Source organism: Podarcis liolepis, assembly GCF_965112155.1.
Source record: "Podarcis liolepis genome assembly, chromosome: 2".
Classification (NCBI taxonomy): Eukaryota; Metazoa; Chordata; class Lepidosauria; order Squamata; family Lacertidae; genus Podarcis; species Podarcis liolepis.
In genome coordinates this window covers 62,111,117-62,131,265 of record NC_139555.1, presented here as the reverse complement: position 1 = coordinate 62,131,265, position 20,149 = coordinate 62,111,117, and the positions used below count along the sequence as shown (strand labels likewise).

The following is a 20,149-nucleotide window of genomic DNA, read 5'->3' as shown; positions in this document are numbered from 1 at the left end:
TGGCAATTGTTAAAAAATTAAGATTAGAGTAGATAAGCAGCAAGAGAACTGTGACAGACCAATTGTTTGAGTACATCATTCTGTCTCCAGCATCAAAGAAAATGCTCCTATAGCTCACAATCGGGTGTGGCAGAGTTGTCTAGTGTTTTCACCCAGTATCTGTTAGGCAGAGATATGCTGTACACAGGAGATATATATACAACATTATTTTAAGTTTCCTTTCTCAATTTGCCCAATAAGCTCTACTATTAAAATTGCATTTTTTTTATTGCTGCTGGATGGTTTCATTGAATTTTACTCTGGGACCGTCAGTTTTGCTTCTTGGATTGAGTGAAAACCAAAAACCATCACTAAATCTTTAGCTAGCTAGTGATTGTGTATTATATTCAATGTTGGTTATGTTTGGAGTTCATTCATTTATATCAGTGGAAAATTGTTGACCATTAATTTCATAAGATTAACTCTGAGTATGACTTAGTTGCTTAGTTGGATATTATCCTGTATACTTGGCCCAGTGGAGCATTCATTACTTTCTAGGTCACTCAGGAAGAAATATGATTATCTTTTCATTTACTCAAGGGTCTTCTTTTCAATGTTTTTGAGTTTCCTTTAGCCTCAGAACTAAACTGCTATATTTAGGAGGAATATAGGTGTTTTTTGTCTCACTGCTTTGTACTTGGTAGATATCAGTATGAATAGTTCATATTTGTGTTGTTTTGAAATTAAATCATTTTGAACAGATGTTGGTTAAGAGATGTGCATGTAAAAAAGTGCTTGTAAAATAATGTTGCTTTCCTAATTTTCTAAAATTTGAGGCTTCTAATCTCATACTGTTTTTCACAATTCGGTATCAGCTTTTTGATACCTAACAGTTTGTTTAAATGTATATATGTACAGCCAAATGATTTGTTTCTTAAGAAACATACATGTTATGTTAGATGTTGATTCATTGTTTTCTTCTGCTTATTCTTTTGATAGGAACTGGAGACATTGTCACTGTCATGATCACAGAATTGAAGGTTAAGGAGATTCTGAATTACTTGGAGAAAAATATGTCTGTCATTATTGCAATAGCAGTTGGAACCCGCTATCCAAACAAAGGCTTTAGTCGTGGTTCTCTTGTCTTTGTATCAATATCGTTCATAGTTTTGATGATAATTTCTTCAGCATGGTTAATATTTTACTTCATCCAGAAGATCAGATATACAAGTGCACGTGATCGGAACCAGGTAACTATCTTTTGATTCTTCATATCAAATGTGTAGGGTTTTTCTGTTGTGTTGAAATATTTTTATTAAATGTTTTTGTAACTGCTTTTAACTACTATACACCATCCTGAGTGCTATGACTACAATGGAAGTTAGCCAAACTACAATGGAATACAATGGGATATTAATTTTCCCTTGTAATTAAATTGTAAAGTTAATACATGCAACATGTGAGCTGTTTCATACAGTGATAAAAATATATTTCGGTATTTTGCAGAAGGTCTTTATCATATGCAATTATACAGTATTAAAGGGAATATAAATGGGCCTGCACTAAATGTTGACCCATATATATTTTTAAGACAAAAGTAATACTTTCTGGAGTAGGGGAGAAAGGGGATATTTCCTGTAAAACCCTTAAACTTAGGTGAATGTTCAACTTGTTTTGAACTACTTTCCTGATCTGTTACTTTTTGCCTTCTTTTTTTTAATGAAGTATTCTGGTGTTACCTAAAAAGAAGGTACCTACAAATAAAAGCACAGATTCTTCTCACCAAAAGAAGACAAATACAGCGCTTGGAAAGAGTTCAGATTTATTGCATGCTGCAGTGTGAATAAAGAGACCCAGTTGGATAACTGCCAAAAGAAACTGGGCCCTCAAACGAAGGGTTCACAGAGCTTTTATAGCGTTTTAGAAAAATATGCAATTATGGCAAAAGCTTAAACTATCCTAACTGGCTATCTTTATGTGTGTTCAAAATATGCTCTTATCTCCATATACGGTAGCTTGGCAACAAGTTGTGGTTGTGCCTGTGAGAACCTGTTTATTCAGACTCGGCACTTAGCAGGTTGTGGTCAGTTGTGTAAGCATAGTGACAGAGGATTTGAGCAAAAGTGCATGCTGTGCTGTGCTGTGCTGTGCTGACTTGAGGGTCTTGACATCTGCCTTAGGTCATGACATTCACCTGGGTCCCAAGTTATGACACACAGGTATCACTGGGAATGGTCATAAGGCAGGTGGGATTCAGTTAATGAGAATTATGTTACAGTGTTGGGGTTAGCCAAACTAAGTTGCTTGTTTCTAATATCATTGAGGGCAGCCTTCAAGAATTACTTTGCTCTCTCTGTTGGTGAACACAATCACTACCTCAAGTTTTAGTTTGTAAGCTAAGCTATTTAAGTTTCCTCTGGATTCCAGAAATCTCTTGAGCAGCATTCCTCTTCAACCAGGCCTTTGGCTTATCAATATTCTATAGCCTTTTAAATGTGTCTGTGGAAAGGGGTGTGTTCTTGTTTTGCTAGGTTTTTTAAATAATTAGTAGTTACTTGTTTTTCTACTGTATTTTATTTTGTGAACTACCCTGAGATCTATTGAGGGTGGTATACAAATCAAATAAATAAATAAATAAATAAACATGGCATAACTAAACTGCTGCTGTTTGTAACCTTCATTTTCATTCATTTTATTTGTATGCCACTTTCCACAAAAAAGCATGCTCAAAGCAGCTTACAAAATAATACCAGGAGTACATTTCAAACAAGTACTGCAAAAATAATTTCATAATAACATGAGAATCCAATAGCAAATATAGTAACATACAAAAAACCACTTTTCAAAAATATAACAAGATTACTTAAACAACATGAATCATCCAGTAGCAAAAATAACAAGGGAGCTTCACTGTTTCACCTTAGTCCTAGAAACACTGTTGCCATAATGTGCTAGTTTTAAAAAATACGGACAATCTTCATATGTCTGAGAGTCTTAAGTAATGGAAGACTAGATCTTCAACATCTTTCTGAAATGCAGTGTGTCATTTGTTAGGAATTAATTCCAGTGTAATATGCTATAAACCATTCGGGAGTTGAAATGCAGACATTTTCCTCCAGTTGGGAGCATTGTAAATTGCCAAATATTATTAACAAGATTCTGTTCTAATATAAATTGTTGAGTGACTGCTTGTTTATGGTGTGTGTGTGTCCAGTGTTTCTCATTCATTGTAGGTAAACTGCATTGGGGGGAATATAGGTGTGCCTTTATTTGGGGGTTCTGAAAACAAGGTCTACAGAGCTATGGAAAAGAAGAATTTTTTGGATTGAACGGTAGCTCACTGTTTCCTATTGCAAGGCAGGGCAAAGATTTTTCTCAGCCTGGATTTTGAAATGAGGCCTTCATTTCAACATCTCATTTGCCCCAGTGGAACAAAAGGGTAGTGCCCAAACAGGACCTGAGAAGCTAGACATTGTTTTAAAATATTGGTTTTAAATACATCAGCAGAAGGCCAGTGAATACATTTCAGCTTATGAAAGTTACAATCTTAATAATATCCAGAAGAAATTAACAGCACATTATACATATTGGGGAAATAAGGAACAGTATGTGAAAATAATAATTTCATGGGAAAACAAAATGAATATGAATATGCAATTTTAGTTTAATATTTAACTTTAGTCAGAGGAACAAAATTCAAATTAACTTTACAAAGAATCATGATGGCATGCAAAACGAATAATTTTAAATTGTTATGCAACTTTATTGTTTGTTCCTCTAAACATTCACTAGTCCAAATGACCTGTGCTATGTTTTAGCCATATAGACACTAGTTCTAAATACTAAGAAAAGAGAAGATATAGCAAATAGCTACCAATCCAAACAGGGTAGTAGTCAACTAAGTTTTACCCAGAGTAGAACTGTTGAAATTAATGAACATAACTAAGCCAGGTACATTTCAGTATGTCTGCTCAGGGTAAAATTTCACTGAATACAACCCAGCAGTTTCTGTGGGTTCAGGGAAGAACAGAGAGATGACTGCAGGGTCCTGTTGGCAGGATCCACATGATGGAGAGAAGCTGGGGGGGGGGGAGGTGAAGTATATCTCAGCTTGCAACAAGCAAAAAATATATATATTCAAAGATTTCCAAATGCTGGAGCTCAGGAAAAACCCAGTTCTGTGTAGTAATTACAAGGAACAATTCTAGTAAGGGCTTCTAGTAAAAGCTTCCAAAAACAATTAAGATTAATTGGAGCTGTACAAAAAGTATTTGGAAAACTGGTATGAATAAAGAAAAAAATCCCAGTGTAAAATTAACATAAACTGTAAGAATGGAATCTAAAAGGAAAGTTCTCTTCTGCATTCTAGAGAAAAGTTACAGCAGAGAAAGAAAAACTGCTTTTGTGAAATAGGGATGAAGCTAAGATGGGGTTCAGAGAAGAATCTGTCATTTCTCTGTTTCCCAACATCCCCAAATCTTTTCCTGCTCACTGGTTTATTTCTTTATTTTCTTTCCTCACATCTTTAATTTGTTTTGTACTAGTAAATGACAGGTCATGGGGCAAACACTTGCAGAAACAGAAAATCTGCTCCAGCAAGTCCCCCAACTCTCCAAGGAGTTGTAGGGGGAGGAAAGGAAGGGGAAGTCCCACTGTGCAAGTGGAATGGTTCTCCATTCAGTTTGAATTCCATCCTCTGTACCAGGGGTCAGCAAACCCCTGTAGTGGGTTTCTGTAGGGGGCCAGTCCACTGTCCTTCAGACCTTGTGGGGAGCTGGACTATATTGGGGAAAAGACCCCCCCCAACTCTCACCTCTCTTCTCCACAGCACCGGACGAGCCCTGGTGGCTGCTTACCTGTGCCTTGTGAGTGGCAGGGGCTGGCAGCAGCAGTGGAGGGACAATGAGCGGCGCGATACGGCTGGCTCCAGAAAGGGGCTGCTTAAAATGGTACTCACGGTTTAACAAAGCCCAGCCCCCTTCCTCCTCTAGGCAGGGCGGGGAGAAGCCAGGAGGAGGAAGGGAAGAGGCGCCACTGTGTGTGGGGGGGGGGGGGGAATGGCACAGCCCAAATGATCAGAATCCCCACACCGATCCACGCGGCGATTCCCAGACCATCCGCAGGCTGGATCCAGAAGGCAGTTGGGTCGGATCCAGCCCCCGGGCCTTAGTTTGCCAACCCATGCTCTGTGCAGTCGTACCTCGGAAGTCGAACGGAATCCGTTCTGGAAGTCTGTTCGACTTCCAAAACGTTTGGAAATCAAGACATGGCTTCAATCGGAAGCCGCATCAGATGTTCGGGTTCCAAAGAACATTTGCAAACCAGAACACTCACTTGCAGCGTTCGGGAGCCAAAACGTCCTTTTATCAGATAAGCATAGTCACTTTGCCCTGTTGTACTTGAAACACCCAGAAAAGAGGAGGTTGTGAGATATTTTCTGTTCTGCTTCATAACCTGTGTGTTTATGCGGCTTTGTTACTTTTGTATTTCAGACTTTTGACAATGTTACAATTCTCTTTTTTACCTATCTTGTATTTGGCAGTTGAAAAGAATAACAGATAGGCAACTGATTGGACAAAGTAGCAATCCTATACATTAGCAATTTCTGGATTTCAAAAATCCACACCTGAACAGTTGCTCTTTAAGTAAAAGTCTTTAGACCTTTTTCCTTCAGAATTTTACAAAGGTCAGGAGAAACTTGATAAAACTTTTATGTGGTTTAAAAGGCTTGTCTTATTAAAATTTTATGAAGAGGTAGCAACAGCTAGAGCACAATTGGAAAAGCTTAGCTATTTTATATAGGGGGGGACAGCTGCTAAGTGATAGGATAACTGTGCATTTTAAGTCTGTTGCTGACTTCACACAATAGTTTGGAAATAAACTACTGCTTCTGAAAAAAGGTTAAATATCATGAAGCTTGCTTTGATATGCCAATAATGCATTTTACAATTCACATGTATTCTGGAATCAAAGAAAGCATTTAGCAATACAGTGGTGCCTCGCAAGACGAAAATAATCCAGTCCGCGAGTCTCTTCGTCTAGCAGTTTTTTCGTCTTGCGAAGCAACCCTATTAGCGGCTTAGCGCTATTAGCGGATTAGCGGCTATTAAAGGCTTAGCGGCTTAGCAGCTAAAAGGCTATTAGCGGCTTAGAAAAAGGGGGGGAAGCGGAAAAAAATCAGAACACTCGCAAGACGTTTTCGTCTTGCTAAGCAAGCCCATAGGGAAATTCGTCTTGCGAAGCAGCTCAAAAACGGAAAACCCTTTCGTCTAGCGGGTTTTCCGTCTTGCGAGGCATTCGTCTTGCGGGGCACCACTGTAGACTGGGCTTGGTCTGTACTCACAGCCAGTAGTTGGCAAAGTATATATTCTACATTGCTGCCTTGAGTGAGCAGAACTATTGAACTTTTTGGTCATTATTGAACCAAATATGTAGTTAAAACAGCCAGCTTTGAAATTTTACCGTGTCTTAGGTTAGGGAAAACATAATGGAAATTAATAAACAATACCCACTTCTCTTTGCCATTTTGGGATGACCATTACCCCATTATGAGACTGACTGAAATATTTAAAACCTTTTCAAATGATAGCTGTGATGTTTACTACTGGGGCAGGTTCTGCTGCTGTTGATCTTTTGGTTTTACTATTTTAAATTGGGCTTTCAGCTGTTCTGTTTTTTAGTGTACTTATAATTTTGTAAGCAACTTTGCATTAAAATGAGTTGGAGTGTAAATGGTTCTCTCCACAGTACCATCCGTATAATATTGGATTAGTAAGAGACTGTTTGGCTTGTTTGCTGTATTGATTGAAGCATACAAAGGGCAGTCTTACTTAGCTTTTTGTTGCAGGAGACCTGCAATTGGCTTATCAAGGGGCTGGCTGGATTTTAATGTGTTGAAACTTGTACATTATATGGCAATGTTTAGGAGTGGAAGTATGCTGTAAACACTTGATTTTGGGACCTTTTTGCTTTTCTCTTTATAGCCTATGTGACTTTACAGTGCTGATGAGCTTCCTATTTTTCTCATATTTGATGGACAATGAGAAAAATAAAAGATACATACTTGAATAATGTAGGAGACATCCAGAGGCACAAACAAGCAGAAGCAGGCCAAAGTATTTAGCACAATGGATTAATATGTTCTGAATGGTCCACTTGTTCCTTCTCCATTTCATCATCCTAAGGGTCCAGTTGAATGTAAACATTGGAATGGCCTCTGATTTGGCCCTTTCCATATGTTACTTTGAAATATGATTCTTTTGATTGCTGATTCCTCCTTCCATTGTGCCCCCTGAAAGGCTGATCTGGAGGGTTTGGGCACCCTTTGGAACAGAATGGGAGATGCTGCAAAGGGCTGAAGGGAAAAGGGGAAATTGGTGCAAGGCCCCCCTCCCCATTCTAATAGGTAGCTTTATTGTATCTGGAGCCTTTCCATAGATGGAAGGTGCCTTTTTGTTTGCTGAAAGGGCACTCAGTATCTATCCCCCTATAAAGCAAAGAAATAATCTAGCAAAGATTAACACAAAATTGAATCTCTCTTTACATATTATTGACAAACTTGAGAAATTAAAAAAAAATCGGAGATTTCTGGTTTCAGGTGTTTCCAGAATAGCTACAAGATGATATCAGGAAACATCTCTGTAACAGCATACTCTTCTAAATAACAACATAATTACAGTAGCTTAAAGAGCAAAAATGCTAACACATTGCTTGATCCTCACTGTATAAACCTAATCCTCCTCCTGTGGGGAGTCCTGGTTACTGAAGCAAGGAAATGTGAGCTTGTTCTATTCAAAGTGACCTGTCTCAGAAATCTATTGAATCACTTGGCAGCTGGCCATTCTCAATTGCCTTGGATAATATTGTTGAAGGTGAATCTGCACTTTAAGCGTAGACGTTCTTGCTTGCAACTAAAGGGATTCCCATAAAATAAGAGCTTGATGTTTATGGCCCAAAGAGACTTTAGTTTTGAAAGTGCCATGAACTGTGCACCTGGTACTCTTCAGAGTATAGTGAACAAGCTGTAATCACCATTTTAGTATATAACCAAAGGAGATTTAAGAGGAAGAAGCACAGTTTTTCCAACACCTAATAACTCTCTCTGTGTTTTATTCAGCGTCGACTTGGAGATGCAGCAAAAAAAGCTGTTGGTAAATTGACAACAAGAACAGTGAAGAAAGGGGATAAGGTATAGTCACACAAATGAAATGTTAGTCACATTTTTTCTGGAGAAAAGTATTAATGCTTATCTGTGCAAGTCTGTTTTCCCCCTTGATTTGTCCCAATACTTTTGGTTTGTGGAGTCCTCCTCTTTTTTGGGGGGGGGGTGGGGAGGCCAAAGTTGTTGGGGGGGGGCAGAGAGTTCTTTCACTTCCAACGATAGGGATCCAGCGATCAACTGAGAGCTGTTCGACAGTGGAATTTGCTGCCAAGGAGTGTGGTGGAATCTCCTTCTTTGGAGGTCTTTAAGCAGAGGCTTGACAACCATATGTCAGGAGTGCTCTGATGGTGTTTCCTGCTTGGCAGGGGGTTGGACTCGATGGCCCTTGTGGTCTATTCCAACTCTATGATTCTATGATTCTAACTGCGAACATCCGGGGATTTACCTGTTGATTGTGGTCAACCGGTTGGACACCCCTGATGTAGATAATGTTTTTTTGTTTGTACCCGGCCCATCTGACTGGGTTGCCCCAGCCACTCTGGGCAGCTTCCAGCATATATAAAAACATAGTAAAACATTAAACCCTATACAGGTAAAAGTGTTGACACTTAGGGAGCTGAATACCAACATCTTACCCATACGGCAGTTTTTCGTTTTCATTGGTATATATGTAGAAAAGGGAAGAGTATAATACCATGAGGAAAAATGAGAAAGGGTGGGCGGGTCCCCTCTAGTCTTCTAGAATAGTGGTTCCCAGTTAGCTAAGTACTGCAGAACCCCTGTTTCTCAAACCCCAAACCATGGACCCCTGACTTTTGAAAATGTTGATATCTCTGTTTTAGTTTTTGTTATGTGAATGGTACCACCATACCTCCAACATGTCCCAGCACAAAACCAGGTCATGTGTCTTACTACAGGATTTCTGTGACTGTCTGCTCTAGAGATTGGTTGAATAGTCACTTTGTTCATTTTAGGAAACGGATCCAGACTTCGATCATTGTGCTGTTTGCATTGAAAGTTACAAGCAGAATGATGTTGTCCGCATTCTTCCATGCAAGTAAGCCAGTAATTCCTCTTTCCCTTTTGAGAGTGCTTTACCCTTGAAAATATATGTCTTAGCTTCATTATCCTTTTTGTCACTCTTGGGTTTACTCAACACATTAGAACTTGTGTATTAATTTTATGCACTTTTGTGTGCACACAATTTCCTAGAGTAGTGTGGGAGAACTATGCAAAAAGGCCTGGGTGGTGAAAGATACTTAGTATAGACTGAAAAGAAAGTGGTTTGTGAATTAGGAGAATAGATGTGGTGGTGGTAGTCAAATAAGACAATCATGGTACCTATGAAGAATTTTCTTGGTGACTCCCAAGGCGCTCAAACTGATCTCTGAATGAAGCTGGCACCTGTGTGTGGCCTTCATATTGCAGAGTACTTCCTGTAGCTGGAAAGGCCCACCCCCTTTTACTCTAACTGGTTGTGAAGGCAACCCCTCCTCTTTGAAGGAAATCTTGAAAGTGCCATGGAGGATGTTTGAACTAGTTTGTGAGTGGCCTGGAAAGGGGGAGGTAGGGTGGTGACCACCACTTCTTTTATTGCCCAGAAAGGCATTTTATTTTGGGAGGCAGGAGACAGAAGCAATGGGGATGTATGTGGTATCTACGTGAGAAGAAAAGGGGCTTTCTTTTTCACTACAGAGCACATAAGAAATGCTGGAATCTGTAAAGACTTAGACTAAAATGTATTTAGTGTATTTAAATATTAATACATGATGAAATTAACAGTGGCAAGACATGTTACATAATTACAATGAGCTTGGATCTCAAATTATTACAAATCTGACATCCGTTCACTTCCCTTATTAAGTCGATTTGGTATTACTGTATTTAGTTTATAAAACTACCTGACTTCTTCCCTTCATAATTATTTAAGTATTATTTTTCTGATCCATATACTTTCTCAGTATACCAAAACTTACAAGGATTTTACACCATGCTGTTCTATAAAAAAAATTAACAAATGCACCTGACGTTTTTTATTCTTCCTTCTCCCCTATGTCCTCCTGTCTTATCTGCATCTTTTGAGTGGTCATCTTAATAGATAGCAAAGGACACAGGCATTGAACTGCATAAATAACCCAGTTCAGTTCCCATGATCCTTGTTATATGCACACACACTAAAATGGAAGAAGAACTAAATAATGTTTTGGTATGTGTGTGGCTGTTACTTAAAACCCCTGAAATTGGTATGTTCTGTACAAAAATGTAACACAAGCAGAAGTTATAAGTGAAATATGCAATCCATACATTCTCAGAAGATCTAAATGTAGCTTTCCTATTAAGGAGTTAGTTGTACATTAAACCCAACTCAAGGATGATTGCCATTTTATTCGAATTCCCAAAATAAATTGTTCAAAATTCCTAATATTTTTTCTTATTATGACCTCTCCAGTATGTCTGGTGTTATTAATAGTTTTGCAACTAGCATTTGTTGTGCTGCTCTGTTTTCAGACATGTTTTCCACAAAACCTGTGTGGATCCATGGCTCAGTGAACACTGCACTTGTCCTATGTGTAAACTGAACATTTTGAAGGCTCTGGGAATTGTGGTGAGTCAAGTCTTATTTAAACAGTTAGGAATGTAGAGCTTTCCTTTCCAAAATGATCATAAATCAGTAAAGTCAGGTACGAGAGGACCAGAATTCCACTGTGTTAGCCATTCTTCCTTTCTTGCATGAAATTACAGTGTTCCAATTCTAAATATTGAAAGCATCCTTGGTAGTGGGTGTAAAAGGACTGTGGCAGAGGCACAGAATGATTGGTGTCAGCATTGTGCAAGCCCTGGGTGCCTTCCCATTAGTATATTTTGTTTGAACCTACCTACTATCCCCTCTCAAGTATATTTGCCTCTCACTATTACTTTTGGAATTGGCTCTTTGTACAATTTATCCTCTGGACACTATCAGAACATCTTATGATGGGATTACTGAATCCTTTGATTTGGATGTGTGGCTGACTGCTTGACAGTCCCTGCTCCAACTGGTTGCTGCTCAGCAGTAACTGCTTCTTCCTGTGAATCACATTTCATCATTGGTCACTATTGGATGCTTGTGCACCCCTCAGATAGCCTTTTGCAGACATTTTACAATATCTCTTAAGATTTTGCCAGAAGCTTACAAAAAGGAAATATATTAACTTGCCAACACTGTGTTTTCAGACAAATGTGCCATGTGCTGACAATATGGCCTTTGACATGGAAAGGCTCACCAGAGGCCAACTAGGCAACAGGAGATCAGTTCTTGGTGACCTTACCAGTGACACCTCACTCACTCTTGAGCCCCTGCGTACTTCTGGAATATCACAGTTTCCACAGGATGGGGAGCTGACTCCAAGAACAGGAGAGATCAATATTGCTGTAACTAGTAAGTGAAGTTTGGTTTTAATTTGAGCATTGTAGGTTTCATGTTGCTTTCAGATTTATGCTCTATTACTATAACTTGCATGGAAGTTTTCTATTAGTTTTAAGTGACAGTGAAAAAGACTCATATTGAACATCAATACAATGAACTTGGAAATAGCTTTGGCAAAATCATTTTCAAAATTAATTACCAAGTAAGAAAATAGATTATACAAGTCAATTATTTAAATGGCTAACGGTTAAGATGGTTAAGATGGTTAAGTATTTTAACAATTTCCCCCGTCAGTGAATTACGTTTGCAAATCATAATGGCTGGATCTAGAAATTCAGTAGATTGCTCCAATTATATTTGCCATCTTTTTATAATTATTTTTGGGCTTGATGCAGTCTTCAAACAGTTTATAGTTTGAGTGCCATCAGAAAATCACATATGCCAATTGTTTATGAAAATCACGTATGCCAATTCAACAATCTACCTGTGAACACAACCTTGCATTAAATGAACTCTGGAACAGTGATCTTTGTTGAGCTAGCTGTTTGGGGTATGATTTAGGCAAAAAAGAAGACATAGTACCAGGTCCTAAAAGCTAAAGAACCCTTACTGGATATATAAATAAGAATTTTGCTTCTGATTCTGTTGCACAGTCTAAGCCCCAGGCAAATGGTGTAGTCCTTACTTTGTTCAATTCAGCAGCAGCTCATCAAGGGTAGAACTTTCATATTTCCCGGTGCTAAGCATTGTTTGGTCTGCCTCATGATCAGTAGCAACACATGGCTTTTCTTTCTTTCTGCCTAGCAGGCCTGTGCAGAGCTTGTCTGAGGCCTGGGGTGGAAGTCTTGTTAGAATAAACTCAAATAAAAAAGCAGTCAGTCCCTGGCTGGGGCCCCTGGCCAGCTTAGTCCTCTGAGGCCTAGGGCAAGTGTATCTGGTTGCCCCTGCCCTGCCCTGCATGGGTCTGCTGCCTAACAGACCAGGTAAAACTATTTTATGGGGGAAATGCAGTATGCACTCTGACAAATAAGGATGAAAGTTTCTTTTAGTCTTCTATTTGCAAACTTGATTGTTATGTGAAGTTATACTAACTAAATGTCTTTCATACACTATAAATGAATTGGTGGAACCTGGAGATATGTGGGAACATCTGAGCAGAAGCACTTGCATATTATTTGACCAGTAACTAAGAGAAATGTTTGGGCCAATGTGACATATACTACCACTCTGTAGTTTGGGAGACTGCCAATTTTGACAAAAGAGCTGGGTTTGCCTCTAACATTCCCCATACGTCCCACACATTTATTTAAAAACTTCAGGCATGGAATTAGTGCTAGCACTATATAATATAACAAAGCTAATTTGCTTTGTTATATTCCCTCAGAAGTTGGGTTTGCAGTGTTATCATATTGCTATGTGTGAAGAATTCTATTTGTCAGTAAAATATCCCTCATGAAAATTGAGACTTACCATTGAATACTTTCTACAGTCCTGGTTCTATAATCTTAAAGTGGGATATATATATTATAGTGACTTTGACCATCTTGAGAATGAGCAGTGGTAATGCACCTACCCTGTTGTTGTTGGTTTTGATTATTGCTTGCAGGCCCAGAACATGTCTTAAGAATGGATTGACAACTCTTTTTCATTGACCGGAAAGACTTATTTAATATTCATAACCACATAACTGTGCATTTAACATAGGTTAAATCTCAGTGTACAAATACTGCTGGTTGCAAGAAATACACATGTACATACATACAACTTCAAAAACAAGCATATTAACTTGGCTTGAGTCCTGTTGCTTTTCCAGTCATTTAAAATGGAGATCATGATAAAGGAGAAGAAATTCATGCAACATTTCAAGCACTGTCATCTGAAAACTTTTCTGATTTATTTTAGTTTGTGTACATTGCACACATTCCTATGCCACAAAAAATTAAAATCAAAGAATGCACCTAGAAATGATGTCCAAAACAATCACATTCCTTTAAAAAAATTTAAGATGTACTTTTGTATGATATTTTTAGAGTAAAATTATATTTCATTTTGTATTATTAATGACTCCCTGCTGAATTCTACCTTTTAAAAGTGCTAGAGCACTTTATTTGCGGTTAAAGGAGTGGAAGAGATGATACAGGCTCTATGTGTGTGCTGTCATATTTCTTTTAATACAGGTCTCATTTGGAAATAGTCTTATTCCTTAACTGCAGGTAAAGATTTTGCTTATGCTTTCCTTCTTTTGCATTTTACTTTGATCAGTCATTTATCATTAATGTCTGGACTCTGTGATCAATATTATTGTATCATTCCTCTTTTTCTCACTTCTCCCCATAACCTTGTTTGCTGGCCTTCTCCATTTAGTACCTTCTTTGCCTTCTGCTTTCCTCTGGAGCTTCACTTCCTGGTGCCCCACATGAGTAGAATTATTGTCTTCTGCTTCTGATCTTTGAGGGCAGTTGCCATCGATTTGACATAAGCCTTCTTCCACGAGTGATTTCCTCCCTTTCCTTTGTCAACAGAAGAATGGTTTATTATTGCCAGCTTTGGCCTCCTGAGTGCCCTTACACTTTGCTACATGATCATCAAAGCCACAGCTAGCTTAAATGCTAATGAGTAAGTAAATGTTCAGATTGTGAGTGTGCCTACACATACGGCAGCATTGTAAAGAAATGATGAGTTGAAGAATTAGAAGGAAGGAAATTTGGGAAACATCCAGAATACAGTGGTGCCTCGCAAGATGAAATTAATCCGTTCCGCGAGTCTCTTCGTCTAGCGGTTTTTTTCGTCTTGCGAAGCAACCCTATTAGCGGATTAGCGCTATTAAAGGCTTAGTGGCTATTAAAGGCTTAGCAGCTATTAAAGGCTTAGCGGATTAGCGGCTAAAAGGCGCTTAGCGGCTTAGAAAAAAGGGGGGAAGCGGAAAAAAATTGGAACGCTCGCAAGACGTTTTCGCCTTGCAAAGCAAGCCCATAGGGAAAATCGTCTTGCGAAGCAGCTCAAAAACGGAAAACCCTTTCGTCTAGCGGGTTTTCCGTCTTGCGAGGCATTCGTCTTGCGGGGCACCACTGTACAGCGTTCTTTTACTAAGTTGCAATATCAGATTGTTAGAACATCTGAGGATAGGTTTTCCAAAGGGAGGGTACATTTTTTTATTTTTTAAGGGGAAGATGCATTATCGTTCAATTTTAGTTTGTATTCTGGCACTCCTGCTTTTTATTCATTTTGTGTGTGGCTATGCGTGCATGCACTCCTTGTTTGGTTAAGTTTATATTAGCAAGCCTACCATTAAGGGAGAATTGTAAAGATCATTGCCTATATGGACTTGAGTGAACAAGCCTAGATAGTGCCTGTTCAGATTTAGATAACTGAATGTTATTTATTTGTCTAGGAATTATATTCAGGAAGTATATTCCAATAGGGAAGCTTAAGGGAAGTGCCATAGAGAGTAGTAAGGATGCTAATTTTTATTTAATATTTTCCTTCTGCTCCCAGAGAACCAAGAGCAGCTTACAATGAAAAATACAATAAAACAAATAATTTTTATCACTAAAACACAAATTTAAAAACAATTCCTGATAACAATTTAAAAGCAGCAATCAATGAAGAATCAAGTTAAGGCTTAGGGCTGTATGTTGAAAGGAAAACTTTTTTTAGCTTATGTTTAGAGGAGAGTCTCTTGAATTCCTGATTCCAGCGCAGTGTTATCACCAAGCAAGTGCTGGCTTGTGTAGTATGATGTGCACGAGTTTCCTGCATTTGTGCACAGCCTCTTTGCTCCTGCTTCATTTATTTCTTTGTGCAAGCTGGGAAACAAATCAGGAAACCAGAGTTAACCAGAGTTTCCTGTTACCTGCAAACTGGTGAAGTTATGGTTAACTGTAGATTCTTTGTTTCCTTACTCACATGAAGAGACAAGTGACCTGAAGCAAAGGGGCTGTGTACAAGTGCATGAAACAGATTAAGCCTGAATTTGTGCAAACACAGCCACTGAATCTTGTGTCCGCCGACCTAATGGCCTGAGGTAATGGCACAGAGAGCAGGGCTTCCAAGGCACATCTCAAAGGTTTATATGGAAACTATCCTTGAGATAGCCTGGTCTAAGATTGTTTAGGGCGATAAAGATCAAACAATGATGTGCAGTATAGGAGAGAGCTTAAGGACGAGAATTTAGAGTGAACTAGGGGTGCACCAACATATGTGTACTTAGTAACTCCTGGTCCTGTGATCAGTCTGCTGCAAGTAAGGAGGACAAATTATGCAGCAAACATATATTTGCAAGCAAATGTACATTAATAAATTATGGTTCTCGCTACATGTGGTGAGCAGCATGAACACAGAGCTTGCTCTCGCACACTGCCCCATGAAGGAGGTATATAGGCTACATATTTTACAGTAATTGACTAGTTCACCAGTACCCTGGTCTGGAATAATCTTACAACTTACTCACGTAGCATTTTGCTTGGCTACTTTCATATTTCCAAAAAGAGACTGGAATATTTTTTAGGGATTTCACACAATATTTCCTACTGGTGATAGCTGCATTAAACTAGAAAGTTCCTCCTAGATTTTTGTATCTAAAAGTAAAAATGATGTTTGCATAAATGGATACTACAGATATCCAAAACCACTTTCAGTCATTACTTTGCTATGCTGGAACAAGATGTGCAAGTTTCCCACATAGTGCCCCATCTCTGATCTTTTGGGTGGAGGAGATGCAGAGATTGTATTTTGGACATGACACAGTATAATAGGAAGCCGGGAGAATTTATATATTGTGCTCATGTACAGTATTTTTCTTTATTTCACCCCCCCCCCCAAAAAAAAGGTGTAGTAAATAAATTAAACCTAGTGTGGAGGTCAAGGTGGTAGCTAGGATTCATAATTTATTTCCCATTTTTATGAACCATCTATTTTAACTGTAATATCTACAGATTTGCCACTTGTGAAAAACGAATAGCTGTATGCCTTCCTTCTCATTAACAGAAAGCACTAGCAAGTTGTTTTTATTCTGCTCATAATTTATTTTGAACATTTGTGCATTAAACAACAACAATATAATATTACTGATAATCTCTTTTACTTTCCCACAGAACTGAATGGCATTGAAGAAACACTTTGACTAATCGCTTTGGAGAGAGAGCGGCTTATTTTTACGTATCATTTCTTGATCATGTAACACAAGCATATGTTTTGTACATTCTATTTTCATAATTTGCTAATGCTGAAGCTTTGTATTACAAAAGACTCAATAAAAGGTCAATCATAAAAAAATATTCTGAGATTGAATTTTATTATACGCTTGTCAGTGGAAAGTGGTCCCCCCCCCCCCAAATCCAGTGAATGTTTACACCTAGTTCTGTTCAATGTATGGACATGTATCAGATTTTGATCTTATACTTCTGTAAATTCAAGGCTTAGTTCCTTGAACTAAAAGTTAACAAAGAAGTTTGCAGGAGGAAAGTTTTAGGTCCCTTCCTTCTGCCAGCATGCCTGCTCTTCCGCAGAAAGCTGCTCTGAAAAGTCAAGGAGGCCCTCTTAAACAACATGAGATGTAGACCCTCCAAGTGTCCCTATTTTCCAGGGACAGTCCTGGATTTGCTGAAGCCATCCCAGTTTCTGATTTGATCCTGGAATGTCCTGCTTTTCCTTAGGATGTCCCTATTTTCATCAGATAAATGTTGGAGGGTATCGAATAGGATATCCCTATTTTCATCGGAGAAATGTTGGAGTGCAGGCCTGGTGCTGCTGCAGAGAGGACGAACTGCCTAAAATTGAGGTTGGATCCTAAGATAAGTTAACTTATCTAGGAGTAAAGTTTCCCATTCTTTCCCTCTTCTAGTACCCCACCAAGTTCCATTTTATATTATTCAGGAGGGCCCTTTGATCTTCTACAGCAGGCATCCCCAAACTTGGCCCTCCAGGTGTTTTGGGACTAAACTCCCATCATCCCTAGCTAACAGGACCGGTGGTCAGGGATGATGGGAATTGTAGTCCCAAAACATCTGGAGGGTCGAGTTTGGGGATGCCTGTTCTACAGAGTCTTTTCAGAAGTCTGAGGGTAGCAAACATTCATTCTGTGAACTTGCTTAACTTAGTATACAAGCCAAAGCTAACCTATAAATTAGAAAAAGGCACTCACTTTATGGATTTCCACGAAACACTAACACAAATGGGAAGCAGTTCTTGCTAAAGGAAGGAGGGCTTGATTTCTGCTAATCCTCCCTTGTTCCAGCTCCCTGTATCGTATCTTGATAATGCTCTGAAGGTATCTCAGTCCTCAAGGGTAGCTTTTTGGGGGTTGTAGTGGAAAAGAAGAGGTGAGCAATCGCCTTTCCATAAGTGAAACTCCTCTTGCAATATTTGGGACTTAAATAATTATGACTCCAAATTTGTTCAGAGGTTACAAGTGGAAATACCAGGTGTAGGATATATACTGTTTTATAGCTACATAAACATTTAGCTTGTGTTATTTCATTTTTATTATTATTATTCTCATACAAGCTTCAACAACATGGCATCCTCGTAGTTTTGTCTTCCGTTTCTCATTCCTTAATACTTCTGCATATAAAGAATGGCAATTGTGGTCTGTTTTTAGATAAGTTATTACAAAATCTAACAAATAAGGAAGTGACTTAAACAACCTAAATTACCTCAGCGCTCTGCTGTTCGAAAAAATATTGAGGAAAAGAAGAAATTGTCTGGTTAGATAGCTTTCATTGTTGTTGGGGTTAAATAGAGTGTTTGACAAAAACATGATGTATCAGTAAAGAAATAGGTGTATAATGTATATAGGTATACATGCATATTCTTTTCTCTCTTGACTCTTCTCCTGTGGCATTGGGGAAAATGGATTGGGTGGGTGTTGCGAGCAGGCCAGGAACTTGGGCAGCTGATTTGGGGCAAGAATATCCAGATCCAGTGGCCCTTTAGAATCACTGGCTGCATCGCGATCAACTGGGCAGGATTCTGCTCCTCCTGCAGGGAGACCTCAGTTTCAGGGTGTGGCACAGCTGCCCTTGACAATTCTAAATTTAACTTTATCAAAGATTGGAAAAGAAATTTATTTAAATAAAATTCACTCCTTGCAAACCACCTGATTGTCCCTTCTCTGCTACTTCTACATCACAAATTATTCTCTAAGGGAATCAACACTGAACACTAATGTGAAAGTGTGTTCAGCTATTGTGATTGGAAATGAATGGTGTATAGGATTGCTTCCACAGCAAGCTCTTCCATTTCAAATCGGGTCAGTGACACAAAATCTCATGTCCCTGCTGCTTTTTCAGTAGTGGTGCTTGCTTGCACTTCCAAGCCATTGAACATAGCACATTCTTCTTCTTCTTTTCTCATAGAGTAAGAGTCATTCAGCTCTTTATAAAGAAAATCCACAGTGGCCTTGTTAGTGAATGTAGAGCTGTTGGGTTCTTGATTTCCAGCCAAAAGCTAATGTCAGACTTAATGAGATTGACTATTGAATCAGGCAGACAAAAAGGCGTAAGCTGGCCAAAGCCAGAACCTTTTGTGTTTTTGTTCAATCAAAGTTTAACCTACTTTTGAATTTAGTACTGTGTTTAATTAAAATAAGCCAGTTTGCATTTCTAGCTATCAAAAAAGGACCTGGCGTTCCTTTTTTTATGATGCTTTTTAAGAAATATTGGGGCTGGGGATTTAAAAGTACTTCTTGAACTTGGGAAAGCAGCCAACATCTATATTAAAATAGTAGCTTAATTTGTAGCTGTCAGGAAACCATCAGCTGAGAAAGCAGCTTTTATTAATTAGAAATGAAGTGTGTTAAAGTTTTCATAATAGAATATTTCAAAATGTCTTTGAAACGTTCAGAGAAATGTCACAAATAAGGAAGTGACTTTGCTTTAGAAAATGTGAAAAAGTCAAATTGAGGAGAAAGGAAGTACCACATGAATTTTCAAAACATTGTTTTGCCTTTTTTTGTTTTGAAAAGCTGAAAAAACGGGTTCTTTGTATGTTGAATGCCTGCATGTAAATTTTATTAGCCAGTTTTGTAACATTTGAAACAGACCTCATGAGCATAGTAAACCTGGTCAGTTCTTTCTAGATTTATGTTTTGTTCATTACATGTAGCAAAGTTGCTGTGCTAGCAAACAAATAAGCTAAAAATTTTTAAATGAACGGAAGGAGGGGGAAATGTATGTAGGTCAGTCCTTGTCTCTTGATATGGGCTTGTCTTATGAAACCCAGTCAAAAGGCAAGAGAATCTTCAATCTGCAAGGCAACATGTCCTTTACTAGGCTCCTTTTCCGGCAATTGGAGTTGCAGGGAGAGGCTATAGTTATAAGCAAGCTTCAGATTGCTTTAAGGCAACAGAATAAGCACATAACACATGTGTTTGCCTTCCTCATGCTAGTAACAGCAAGATTTGATGACAGCTTTTTCTTAGTGCACTCTGAGAGTAGGCATATAGTCTTCATCACAGAGATCAGGAAAATTGAACCAATTTGTAGTCAAAAAGCCCATGGCTGTGTTTAAATTTAGCCCATACTGCTGCTTTCACAGCAGTGAGAAGCAAACCTCTGATCGAAATCAATTTAGACTGTCAGTCAACTAACTGTAGCAGAAATCTG

The 20,149-nt window shown here is 38.6% G+C and overlaps 1 protein-coding gene across 3 annotated transcripts in view; it reads left to right on the top strand.

Annotated features, from left to right (window-relative positions):
* Positions 1–20,149, top strand: part of RNF130 (ring finger protein 130) — a 43,484-nt gene that overhangs the window by 12,416 nt on the left and 10,919 nt on the right. The window contains exons 3-9 of one of the 3 annotated variants that reach the window (XR_014522216.1): positions 979–1,229; positions 8,096–8,167; positions 9,115–9,197; positions 10,649–10,745; positions 11,354–11,558; positions 13,911–14,162; positions 16,640–16,820. Coding sequence is in view for 1 of the 3 variants with exons in the window: in XM_083488209.1 (XP_083344335.1) it covers positions 979–1,229; positions 8,096–8,167; positions 9,115–9,197; positions 10,649–10,745; positions 11,354–11,558; positions 14,069–14,162; positions 16,640–16,655 (818 nt within the window). In the remaining 2 variants the exon portion in view is untranslated. Of the gene's footprint in view, positions 1–978; positions 1,230–8,095; positions 8,168–9,114; positions 9,198–10,648; positions 10,746–11,353; positions 11,559–13,910; positions 14,163–16,639; positions 16,821–20,149 lie in introns of those variants that run through there. The other 2 variants (XM_083488209.1, XR_014522215.1) reach the window with 2 other exon arrangements.